The following is a 13,691-nucleotide window of genomic DNA, read 5'->3' as shown; positions in this document are numbered from 1 at the left end:
TTTGCCACGGTACGAAACCTACGGAGCAACACGTGGGAGCGCGCAGAACCAAAACAAAGCCGCCATTGTGGCCCGAAAGGCGTGGCCGCTACGGCAAAGGAATAAAAAATCACAAAAAAGAGTAGAGCCTTCTACGTCACTTCCTGCACACTTTCCTCCTAGCGCGCGGATGAGGTAGAGCCGCTCCTCAGTTTCCTTCCTCCATGAGTGCCTCGATGCCAGCGCCGCCATTCAGGGTGGAGACAACCTCAACGGCGCCCCCATTTTGAAGCACACGGGATTGGCTGCGCTAGCGTTCGTAACGGCGCCGTTCATGCTCTCGGCGCGCTTCGAGTGCTTTGATTTGAACAATCTTTTTATCAATATTGCACTGCGCATCTTTTTACTCATAACAGCCATTTTAACATCCGAGGGTTGAAGACGTAATTGTACGAATTAATTTTAGGGCCCCGAGTGGTCGAGGTTGAACAGTTAGTGTGCCGTCAGTTGGCTATCATTTTAAACAGGCTATCATATTAAAGATCCGTTGCCCAGCAGGTGCTACCGGTCCGTGCGAGTGGAAGAAATTGTTTTCTTTTTCTACGTGGTTTTCGGTTTTCAATTCCTGCGTTTTGATAACAGCCGCGCGTCATCAGCCGCTCGCGCGCCGCGGTTGGTTTCGCTTCTGTCGCGCGAGCTGTTTCCGTTTGTTTTGCTCGCAAAGACAACCTGTCTGCTTTTTAATCTTTCAAAATGTAACTACGAGTTCCGCGCCTGTTTATTGCCCACAGGGGTGCAATTAAATCTGTTTATAGGCTGGCGCTGGTACATACAAACGATGCCGCCTATACCAACGTTGCCACTGCGCCTGCGTTTTCTTTCACGAGGCCCACGAAAACTGATTGCACCTCATTGGCGGTAGGATAAACCACTACGGCAAGTTTTCCACTCGTTTCATTTTTCTGACAGGCGCACAACCACCGAGCGTTCTTGCGTGCGCTCATACGCAGGCTTCGCTTACGCTCGGGACATGCACACCGGTTGTTCTGCTACGATTCTTCCGTTTGTGAAGCGCAGTTCTGCATATATTTTTCATTGTATTTATTTTATTCATGGCCAGCTGTACACATTTATAAACCATGCTTGTACACCTACACAAAAAATGTGAATTTGAGGTCATTAAATAACTGCAGTAATTCTTTTCTAACAGTTTTAAATTCGCAATAATAGAAACAGACTTTGAAAACTTATGCTGTGTGAAGAAGACTCGACCAGAAAAGGTTTAGTAAAATGCTGCAGTTTTGACGATGCCTGTGCATGCAATTTCTATTTTGCCTGCAAAATTGGGTGGTGATGGGCTAGGCTGTTGAAAATAACTGCTCCCTTAAGGTTGAGCTTCATTAGTGCTGCAGAAAAATATGTAACCTAGCTTGTCAACCTCACCCCTTACAGACAGCAAAGGCAACAAAACAAAAATACAGTGCAAATTATTTATTTAATGTCAAGTGCAGTCGACCATGAAAAAACGCAAACTACAATACAAGTAAGCAACACAGAGGGACAGATAATTGGGGTATATACAGTGGGGTTTAACCTGAAAACGAAAGCATAAAAGCAAAGCATGAAGAAAGATGCAAATCTCCAAATAAGCGAGCAAGACATAGGGGCAAAAAGTTGCTACGTGCGCTGTGGTGTTACCTTTGCAACAAACATGAAAATAAAGCATGAAGAAAGATGCAAACTACAAAATAAGCCAGCAAGTCACTGGTAAAAATGCAGCTATTTACGGAGTGGTGTAAGATTTAAAGCAAGGTACTCTACAGCAAGTTCACGCCAGCCACAGTCTTGCTGCCATAACCGTCGTCTGAATCATCAGGCTCGTTCAGCCAGTGGAGGTACGCAGCGGAGATACGCAGTCGCATGACAACAAAACGGCACATAAGTTTTCTCATAACGCTTGGGTGGTCAGCACATTCACTAGGTGGCAGAGAAACTGATCGCTCAATAAGGCTCGTCAATGTATTTATTGGGAGATCAAAATGACAAATATTATTTCCTATGAAAATTTATTAAAGACACATTCACAGGAAGAAACAAAGTGCAGTACCGTATGGCTTACGTACACCAAATTTCTAGAACCTTGATTGTACTCCTTGAGCTGCACAACAGCATGCTCATCGGAAGCCTCATCAGCAATCAAGGTCTCAGTACAGGTGGAGCATGGTTTGTTAGCAGATATAAAAGACTTCACCAAATACCCTGCCAAGTGAGCAATGATGTCATTTTCTACAAGAGACATTGACTCGCCCTCTGTGCATTCATCATCGTACGAGGGTTCTTGAAATTGTTTCTGCACTTCTTGAATCTCTGCAGAGAGGAAATCCGCTAAGTAGTTGCTGTCGTCAGCTTCATAACCAGAGTTCTTAGGTACATTGAGGAACTGGCTAACTGAAACAGTTATGAGCGCATTTTTGACATCATATGCACTGGGCACGGGAGAAATCATCCGGATGACCGAAAACAAGTTCTCCAGGCAATCTTGGGCCAATCGTCCTGTCAAGAAGAATGCCTAGCCACATTTCTTTAGCAGAAATTCATGCAGTTGAAGCACTACAGCAGTGGACATTAGCACCCCTGCCTGGAATGACCTCCAGACCTTCTTGATGCCAATGCTTAAGCTCTCAATGACTTCAACAGCTAGTTTCCGCGTTGCAATAGCCTCTTCACATTTGCTTTCATGTGATAAGCTCAGAGCAACAGCAGGGTGCAGTGCAGTCATGATTGTGTACCACTTGAACATTACTTCACAAAACCAGGCTGTTGTTTCAGCCTCGAGCGGCAGCCTTCATGCGCTCTACAAAGTACCTTATAGCTGCAGGTGCTTCCCGTAATAACTGAACAGCTACCTCTACCTTCATCTTTGTGAAGTGGCCGTTGGAAATGTGCACGGTACTCAGGTTAGGTGCCACCTTCAGTTGTTCTGAGTCCATCTTTAGGACTGCTTCTATGTAATCAATCGACACATCACTGCTGCGTAAATTGTACTTTGCCACTATTTGTTCACTAAGTTTCATGGGATCTTCTCGCACGACGTGCCCTCTAATATGTTTTATGACATGTGAAGGGTCCGGCATAAAAACAATGACATAGAATTGTCACATGGGTGGGGAACAGTGCATCTAGTGACAGAGTAGCGGGAGCTTGACAGGTTTAAGCTCGGCCACATCGCACGGTTGGAGCTCCCCGTGTCGCATGTCACGCACAGCACACGCAAAGAAATGTCTGCACAAAAAATGATTACATGGAAGACAAAGTCTCTCAGCTTCTCTCCATTGACAAAAACACCAGTGTAGTAATAAGCAATCACCTGCTTCCAGCGGGTGTTTAGGCCCCCAACCATAAAGACGAGTACATGGTTTGCTGCTCGGTCGGTTTCAGGGAGCGTCACCTTGCCAAGGAAGCCGTCACCACTGCGGTCTAGCTCGACACCCTTGCGAATCTCCATTTCATCGAGAAATATGACGCAGTCTTTTTCAATGTTTGACATTGCGGCCACTTTCACTTTCATCATGTTTACTGTATCGATCAAAACGCCGGGCTTAAAGGACAGGTGCTGCCGTCGTCTGCGAAGTGTTTTTCGTGAGGGAAGAGGATTGCCATATTCTAAATGTAAGTCGTACCCTGCAGAGCCACAAGCAAATTTGAGTTGCAGCGCTTTCTTTATGGTTTCTGCACTCCATGCACTACTTTTCCAGCTCTTTCTCTTCAAGGCAGCCTTCTGGTCCTCGTTCAAGAAATCCAGATTTTTGGTCAGCGCTGAGAGACCTTTTCCTAACCGCTTTGTTTTCCTGGCAGCAGTCTTCAACTTCTCTTTTGAGGTCGACAAGTTTTCATGCAAATCAGTGTTTTTATTTTTCGCATCTTGCAGAGGCTTTCGTAGCTCACATACAGAGAGCGAGGAAATATCTTCATTGCTCTCATGCTCGACTGCATTTTCTTCGAAAGAAGAGGTACTATCTCGACTGAGTTCTGCGGAGTCTTCTTGGTCAGCGTCTGTAGCAAATGTTTAGGAGGAGTTGGTGCCTTCCTCGCCAGCAGGTCCACATTGGGCAGTCCGTCTCATAGGGAGTTTCCTTCGCTTAGGTTGAGCTGAATTAATAATAACAATAAAAAAGACATGTCTCAATGCTTATTGAAATAACTGCAAATCGGAGAAATAATACGCTCCACTACAATTATTACTCACGTCTAAAGTCGAACAGCGTGGGCAGAGCTGTAGACGTTAACAAGCGGCGTCCATCCTGTCGATTTCTCTCAAAGTGGAGCTAAAGAAATAAATAAGACACCAAATGTGATTATTTACGTTTGCTTAGACTGATACAAAATACTTGTAAAAATAACCATTTATTTAAGGTGCTTAACAGAAAATGTTCATAAAGAATGTTGCTGTATTACCGAACGCCGCAAGTTTCCAAACAACGCGCAGGCTACGACGGACGCCGAGCCAGAAAGCTCAGGAAAAATTTGACCAGTAATGTGCGTTAACTGCACGTTTACATGAGTACATCCTGCTTAGTTATTTAGCTCCGTCACAGAATAGTAACCACGATTGGGAATGAACATACAGCGATAAGGTCTGCTTACGAACAGCGTATAGTGCAAATATGCCCGCGATCATAACATCGGCTACGTCGCCTTCGAATAGCACGATGCAATTATATACCAATAAAAAGAATCATCTATGCACTTTGACATGAGAGCCGGAATTATCTACTGAGATCTCAAAGAAAACCGCAGGGCTTCGAGTGGCACCAGCACAACAGCCGCACTCTCCAAACGAAGCAGTGTGTGCCTTCAGTAGCAAATAACGAGCACTTAACTTTTCGTTCGTCTATTTTCGCTCAACGTAAAAGTAGCTCTGCTGTCTAAACAACAGCGACGCGAACTTTGCAAAAGAGACGCCAGTGCTTCCTGTGAAAATATAAAACAGGTGTGAGACGTTACGATTTTTTGCTAGTGTTAAATATTCCGCGAATAAAAATCACCCTCGTCCAACTCTATAATCAGGGCACTACTCGCGTAGAAAAGCTAAGTTCAAAACGGAAAACACGCTCGCGCCCGTACGTATGCGCGTACCTATACGCTGCCTAGGCAGCAGCGGCGTACACGAGTTTGCTTTACTTGCAAAATACGGATCGACAAGACTCGACTGTTTTGCAACTCACCTCGCAGATATATGAGCGGTCAGTTGCGTTCCACCGATCCCGCTTTACTTGAGCTTCCCATTTCTTTCTTTGCTCCGAGTCCCAGGGGAAGCGAAAACAACGCAGGCTTTTACGTGTTGACCCGGAGCACGTTTGCACACATCAGCCCGTCATGATGGCTCAGTGGACTTGACAAGCTTCTCAGTCATGCAGTCGAACACTGTCAAACAAGTTGAACCACCAGCGAGTGACTCGAACAACGCAAGCTCAGCTGTTAACACCGATCAACTACGACCACTCTGACCGCGCGCCGTGATTCAAAATGGCGTCGCAGCGAGAAAGAGGCGGCTTGGGGGTGGTCAAAGGATGGCACCACCCTCAACGGCGGCGCTGGCATCGAGGCACCCTACACTGGCCTGGTCAGTGCGAGCTCTGCCATGGATGAGAGCGAGGCGGGGCCGTCTTCTCTGAGCGTTGCGCGGCAGGCTTTGAGCAGTAGTCGAGAAGCTGTGTCTGACCAGCCCGCGGATATCGACCGACGAGCTGCTTCATTGGAGAGCTTCCGGAATGCAACAGGCGTCGCACCGTCGAGATCAATGTAGGGACCGCGTTTGCGCCCTGTCCGTTTGTGCACCGACGCTGCGGATGCACGCGGCGTCCTTGCGGCGTCTCTTTGCATGTCTATCACTTGCCCTTTCCCTGCGCCACAACGGGCGTTGCACCGTTGAACGACGCATCTACCCAAGCCTAACCACAATCATGTCTAGCCATCAACTTAGCATAGCCGTCACACCTGCCTTAACGATGAATGTATAGCTAAGCATAATAATTACAGCTAAATCAAAGGTTAACCAAGAAAATTAAGTTATGCGGTTTTACGTGCCAAAACCACTTTCTGATTATGACGAACGCCGTAGTGGGGGACTCCGGAAATTTGGACCACTTGGGGTTCTTTAACGTGAACCTAAATCTATATAATTTCGGCCGCCGTGGCCGGGATTTGCTCCTGCAACCTCGTGCTTAACAGCCCAACACCATAGCCACTAAGCGACCACGGCACGTAAAAGGTAACCAGGCTAAACCAAGCTTTAGCTTTCCATATCAAGGGTTAGCTGAGCTAAGCCGCAGCGAATTTTTGTTTTTCGATGCGGGTCAGGAAACACGGTGAGGAAATGGCTTTCCCAATCCTCGAACATTGCCTAATGGCTCCAGTTAAGCCGTTACCTCCGTGGCAATGGGAACTTTTTGGAAGTGACATATCGTTTACTGAGGCAACACAACGCGCTCCAGATGTGAACATACAAATGCGCTCTCTGGAGATGCAGTCGAAATAAGCCTGCCCGGAGTTTCACGCAGGTACTCTAAGGTCACGCGCCGACGTCTCTTACGCGGCTGTCGGCCCATCGTTTTCGGAATCCGAGTTCTACATCCTGAAACCAGCAACTTTGCGGCAGAGGCATGTGCAATACTGTCGGCCTCTAAACACATTAAGAAAGCAAAGCTCCCAAGGGTCATTGTATTCAGAGATTGCTTAGGTGTCGTCAAACATTACAATCACTACGAAAAAAAAACACAAAACCTTTAGTCAACGCCTGTATTACTGCTCTAAAATGTGCATGAATCCAACCTACAGGTTTGATGTGATGGGTGCCTGGACCCAGGTGTATAGAAGGCAACAAGCTTGGAAATAAAATGGTAACTCTTCCATAGGAACAAAGCCTAGCAATCCGTCCATACCCGCTCCTGCCATAGGCTTGAAGCCATTCCTGCGCAAAAAACTCAAGAGCTATTGGCAACACTTCTCGGATGCGGAAACATTGAATAAGCTCCATGTAATTAAGACACTTCTAGGGAAATGGACATCATTAACAAAGTCACAATGATCTGGTGCCCTCTTTTGCCGCTTCGGATCTTTTGACTAGCGCTTAACCTCGCCTATGTGGCAGATGGGGCGAAAGGCTGACCGTACTCCACGTCTTGCTGGAGTGCCGGGAAGCAGAAGCAGAGCTGCAAAAGCAGTTTCCTATGCCATATAGGCTATAGACGTCCTTACATCCGACATTTTTTCTTGGCCTAGAACCTTTGTTTGAGGCCAAGGCACTTGGAAACTTTTTGGATGATGTTGTGCTGCATGCTATCAGGCCGGGAGATCCCTAACCTTCGCTATCTAGAGGGCACTGCTGCGAGCGTACTGTTTTGTGGAGCACGTTCCTCCAGGCCCTTATGCCCAACGGTCTCGGTGAGGCGGTGGTACTTCTGGAAGGAACGCATTATTTCGTCGCATTTCATTATAGAGCCGATTTTGTAGTCACCGCTCACATCACTCATTTTTGACATTATTTTAATACTCGTATATTTTGCGTGGCGTACAGGGAATGTTTTAGGCCTCTATACAGCCTCGCTACATTTGACACTTGTCATTCACCGCATCATCGACTTCCCCACATTATTTCTTGGCGCTCTTTGGCCATCCCTGGCACTTACGCCAGAAAACCCCATACATCATGATCAACGTCGTAATATATCAGTAACACCATTCACTACTAGAAATAGTTGTTTTAATTACAATTTTTTTCCGAGAATTGCCACCGAGTAGAATGACCCAACTAAGCATTCTGCGCTGATGCCAATGCTGTCGTCGTTTAGGGACATTCCACATTTTGTCGCGTTACCACGTCTACGTGAAAGCTGTATTATTTGACTGTTAGTGCACATTTTGTTGACTATTGTACTTCGCAAAACGCCGTGCTCATATCCCCAGAGAGGGGATCGCAGTATTGATAAACATATTAATAATAGGACGCGCGTGGCCGCACTCAGCCGCCGCAGCTGGATGGAAGAGCTGCGCAGCGATGCGCAGCAACCGCCCTCGTACAGCGCACCTCGCCCAGCCTCGCTCACACCTACACCGTACGGCGCGCGGCCACGGTGTTGTCCCGCCTGGACGGAACACCGCGGCAGCGGCGACAGCGGTGATTTGACTGCAGTGTCCGCAATAAAATTCTCGATGACCTTCCCCGCTTCCCGATGACATCGGTTGCCCTAGTAATGCAGGCCATACGTCTAGCTCTGAAGGGCTGAAAGCCTTCATTCTATACAACAACTTATGAAACTCATCTCAGTTACTTTAAACACATACAGGCGCCCATAGGCTCTTGTTCTAATTTCTATATATCTATGAACTTTAATAATAAAAACTTGCGCCAGCTTGGACGAAGGCAACGTTTATTCAAGTTCTTCTACAATTAAAAATGAAAACAAATATAAAAACTGCAGGTCAATATCTATCCGACATGCCCGGCTTCCAAACAATTGTCAAACCATTTGCACAAAATCGCGCTATCTGTGGGTCAAACGTTACTGCTTGCATAACAGCACGCTTTTATCTAGGGGTATATAAACAACAATTTTCGAGACTGAACCGAACACGATTGAAATAGTTGCAGAAGCCAATCGAATATTGTATAATCTTCGATTAATTTTCAAATTATGAGCAGCCGCTTTCACCATTATTATAAGACGATGTTCACATCTTACTATATTCAAAACGGTAGCAAATTTCTACCGTTACATTGCACCTTATGGAGCACTATCTACTAAAAGTACAAATTATGGGCAAATAATACGTTTAGTCACATATTCAAAACTGAGTTCACATGACGGCAGTTTGGCCAGAAATGTCTGGGCGACTATACCTTTCTGCAATATAGGTAGCACCTCCTGTTTTATGTCTGCAATGGCCGCCGGGATTAAATTTGTCGCACATCAGCCCCAATTTTATGCTTGACCGCCCACAGTTGCTGATTTGAAATATTCGAAAAATATTCGAAATCATATTCGTACTTAGATATAGCCACTATTTGATTCAAATGCCTATTTGAATACGGCAATATTCTGTTTGTTAATCGTAGGTTTCGATTATTCGAACACCCCTAAACGTTTCTCTCTGGCTGGTCAACAGCAGTTAACCTTATTTCCTTCTTGACCTCTGCCTCGACGAAATCTATAAGCACGAACAACCTGAGTCTATATGCTGTCACCTGAGTAAAGCATTAGATTTGGTCAATAACATGTTCTTAACCCGCAAGTAATTGTTTTTGACCTACTTCTTTTTTTGTGTATAATTTGCCATGATATTTGCGGTAACAGTTTAAGCGCGAAGCGTTTTCTCCGGGACCGTGGCCGCTGTTTCGCCAAGTGGCTCTCGCTTGTCACGTGCCCAGTCGTGTTGTCCCAGGCCCAGTGCTCTGTCCACAACCGCGGCTGCACGTGATCGTGCCAACAGCGACGCTTGAGACGGCAACCGCGTCTGTCGCAATGGTGTAGCACATGCTCGTGCGCCAGTTCCGCCAAAGGCGCAGCATTCACGTGGGCTGCAAATTTAATGCACTTGATTGACATCTTCACGAAGGCTTCGTTTTTCATAGATCCCGAGATGTGCGTTGTATCTGCATAATTTTTTGGAGATGGTGTTATTAATTACGTGATAAAACAGTATTTGAGTAATAGATTTAAGTAGTTCATTTATTTTACCATATTTTCTATTGCTAGCTTTGTATCTGCGCATCGAAGCACTCAATATGAGCGCGCTTTTTACCGAATCAAATTCATTTGTTTGTTCTGCCCGCTTGTCCTCTCCCTTGCTAAAACATTTTGCGCCACTGACAGCTATGCACAAACTAGCGCAACATCGTTCTTTGATCGCTTACGCTAGCAGGCCCACACGAGCATTGAGCAACGGGCCCGGGTTATGTGAATACAAAAACAAAGGAGAAAGCAAGGTCGATTTTCAGCTCGCAAAAGACCAAATGTAATATGGAAAAGCGCGAGACAAGAAGTTATCACCTAAATAAATTGAAACCCGCACCAGAAAGAAACTGATCACCTGTTACGAGTAATTACGTGGGAGTGCGGCATGAAATCACTCCGTAGCCGATTTATAGGCGTAGTGTAATTCCCACATACGTTTCGAAGCCTAAATGAGGCAACTGTTAGAAATATGGAAGAACTTGGAAACACAGTAATACCCTCTTACTGTTTCAAATTTGTTGGCGCTTGAATTTACACTGAAAACACAATATACATCGCAACAACTAGTGCAAAAAACGTGTACAATTTTAACAATACATTAGACTTAATTGTCATCGCAAAAAGTACTGTGTGCCGATATTTAAACGATTGCCAGGGACGACGTATAGTTGAGACAAGTGAGCGAGAACGCGAGAGATTGTGCACAATCTACCGTGCAGGTGCGGCTACCTGTGGAGCCGTGCTGATGACGCAGGTGTGCATCAACCAGCACTTCATCCGGAGGCGCGGAACCGCGGCTGGCGTGGTGTCGGCCATCTCGAGCCTGAACTGCGTTATCTTCCCGCCCCTGTACGAGTACTGGGTGAGCCACTACGACCTGCACTGGAGCTTCCTGCTCTTGGGCGCCTGCATCCTCAACTCCATGGCGTTCGGCTTGCTTGTGCGCTCGCCGAGCTGGCTCATCGTCAATCCGGTGGACTATTCGAAACGCCGCAAGAGCATCTTCACGCGTGCCAATGTGGCCGACAAAGGTCTGGCCAGCTGGATCACGCACTTCAGCGAGGACAACAGCGACTCGTCCGACGAAGAGGGGCACCTGGAGGCCTCCCGCCACCTGTCGGGCTCGGTGCGGTACTTCTTCAGCGAGGGCGGCGGCATCTCCACCTCGGACAGCCAGCCGCAGATGGAGATGATGCCCGTCGTTCACCGCTCCAGCGTCGCGCCGCTGTCCGAGGAAGCGGCGCTCGAGGTGGGACCGGTGCGGCAGGCGCACCAGCTTCTCATACGCAACCCGGACCCGCTGGTCACCATCCCCACGGGCTACACGCTCTGCAAGCCCCTCGAGCCGGCACGCGGCGGCCACTTCCAGCTCAAGCGCGACGAGGGCGACACGAAACGCAAGTTCTGGAAGAATGCCAAGACCTTCCTCACCGTCTCCTTCTGGCACCTCACGCTCTCGCAGTTTCTCGTTCAGTTCGGCCTTGGCGTATTTCTACTGACCATTATCGACTTTGCAAATGACTGCGGCATCGGTGCAAAGGACTCGGTGTTCTTCATGACCTCCTTTTGCATCGGGGACATGCTCTCCCGTGTGGTGACGGGTCTGATTGCCGACAGAGGATCTGTACACTTGGAGTTCTTAGTGGCATTAGCTTACGTTCTCCAAGGCGTTTGCTACGAGTTTATGTGCTACATAAAGAGTTACCTGTACCTGCTACTATTAACGCTCGGAATAGGCATCAGCCACGGCTCTAGGATCTTCCTGCTTCCTATTTTCCTCACGAGGAGCTTCGGACTTGGCGGGCTTTCTGTAAACCTGAGCGTGGCAACGTGCATCTGCGGCGTCTTGGCATTGTTGAGGCCATTTTTAATAGGTAAGTACACGCACATAAAGTTTTCTTACACCACGAGACTACGCTGAATCTGTTGATTTAGCGTATGAGGAAGGAAAGACGGAGACGTATTTTACAGACACATTAATTTCAGGTACTTTTGTTGAGATTTTTTTTGTGTGATTACATTGCTAGGTGTAGTGCAAAACTTTATGTTCCTCCTCGGCGACGAACCTGACTCCAGCGACATGCTCTATCTCACGAATGCCGTGCATTGGAGCAAAGGCTCGTGTCAGCCTATGAGTACTGGAAGCCGTAGAAGACACGAATGCTCGCAAATTGTTGCTCTTCCAATCCTAAACCTTCCATTTAGTCCGCGGAGGTTGGCCCTCGCTGCACTGCCGCTGAGGTGGAGGTTGCTTTTACCATTACGGAACTCGTACATCAAACTCGGAATAAGCATAATTGACGTGCTAATATACCAAAATAAATAACAAAAGGATGCTTACTTTTTGTCGTCTTTTCAGGTTACTTCAGAGACCAGCAGGGCACTTACAAGGGTCTCTACCATCTGATCTGCATTGTGAACATGGCAGTAGCCGTTACGTGGTTCATCAAAATGCTGCTCATCCGTAAGAAAGATAGAATTCATCTACAAGGAATCTAAGAAACGAAGACAATATTTTTAACGTGTCAGCATTGACACTTACGAATTGGATCGCTTCAAAGAAAAAATGTGTGTGAGGAACTTGTTCAGCAGAACCTTTCTTTCCTAGCGGCATGGCACTTCATATTTGAACTGGAAACCAAAGAAAATGCATATATTTGCTGTCGGGTGACTTCTGTTAATTTATCAGCCTGTTGACGTAGTCTATACAAAGCACAAATGCAGTCTCTGCTCGGGTGCCTTAAGTGCACCGGTACTAGAGTGCTTTATTTAGCGTTAACATTATTTTTCCTGTTAGAGAAGCTTTCAAAGGATGCTGCATGATGAGAAGATCATTTGCATATGTAAGCGAAATAGATAATCAACTAATTACCAAAATTTAGTTTATTACCTTTCTTCATTTTTGTGTTTATTGAATACGAAGTGTTGACAATATATTAAGCGGAACAGCAGTGCAAGTTTTCCGCATGTTTGAAGGTGCTCGCCTGAAAACTAGTGCTAGTTTCAAAATTTGTATTTACCTTGAGAACTCGCTGACTTCGATCCATAAATTATCAAGTGTACCATAAGTGAATTACATAGAAAGATTATTAATAAAATTTGTTAGTATTCTTGAGCATTTTGATTTTTTCTCAACAATTTTCGCCTCTTCGAGTGTTCTTGATTAATAGGTAGGTTTGTGCTATATGACCAGGCGATATTTAAATATTCTGGTAAGCTTAAAAATACCGACTATATGCAGCACTATGCACAAAATTATGCTCACTTTGTTGTTCGGTGGCAGCTAGGCATTCTCGTCCTTTTGTTTTCTGCCTGCATTTCAGTTTTTGAAGCTGCGTTAGCTGCGTTTATACATGCATTTTTACGACATTTTGTTGCTGTAAATCACGTTCTTGTCAGAACATTTTATTTTGACTTAATGGTGCCAGGGTCATCACAAGGGTGAGTGGGGATAGTCAATGCTCTGACGGCTGCGTACTCGCAATTGATTGAACGATCTAATAATTAAAATCGGAAATGCAGGCCGCTTTTATGAATCACAGATATGAACCACCAATTGCATGTAAAATTAGATGCAGTAAGCCTCTGCAGTAAATATTTTTCGGGAATCTTCCGTTCTGCTAATCTGTTTATGCATCCCACTTCTGTGAAAGGACAAGCCAGTCACGAAGAGAAAATATTTGACTAAATATTTATATTGAAATCTCAAGTGGCATTTGGTGACATTGGAAACTATTTTTCTGTTATTTCCATAAAACAATGGTTCATAAACGTTATACCAGTAGAAAATTATACTCCACAACAAGAAGCGTGCAATAGTGACCATTAGTACAAAGGAAGAGTGTTGTAGAACCTTTGCGGAATTACAAAGAAAGCAGCCGAAAATTCTATTAGCATCGGGTACTTCCGATCAGCCAGAGATGCCCTTTACATGTCTCTAGCTTAACTAGCGCCTCAATATTGCTTAGCCTTACACGT

The 13,691-nt window shown here is 45.9% G+C and overlaps 1 protein-coding gene across 2 annotated transcripts in view; it reads left to right on the top strand.

Moving 5' to 3' along the window:
• LOC142575086 (monocarboxylate transporter 9-like) overlaps nucleotides 1-12,828 on the top strand; it is a 163,093-nt gene extending 150,265 nt beyond the window's left edge. For both annotated transcript variants that reach the window (XM_075684068.1, XM_075684067.1), the window contains 2 exons: nucleotides 10,433-11,587; nucleotides 12,073-12,828. In XM_075684068.1, coding sequence (XP_075540183.1) covers nucleotides 10,433-11,587; nucleotides 12,073-12,212 — 1,295 coding nt within the window. In that variant the 3' untranslated portion in view covers nucleotides 12,213-12,828. The remainder of the gene's footprint in view (nucleotides 1-10,432; nucleotides 11,588-12,072) is intronic.
• Nucleotides 12,829-13,691: the final 863 nt, after the last annotated feature.

The sequence above is a fragment of the Dermacentor variabilis genome, chromosome 3, assembly GCF_050947875.1.
Source record: "Dermacentor variabilis isolate Ectoservices chromosome 3, ASM5094787v1, whole genome shotgun sequence".
Lineage (NCBI taxonomy): Eukaryota > Metazoa > Arthropoda > Arachnida > Ixodida > Ixodidae > Dermacentor > Dermacentor variabilis.
This window is presented reverse-complemented; position numbering and strand designations above follow the sequence as displayed.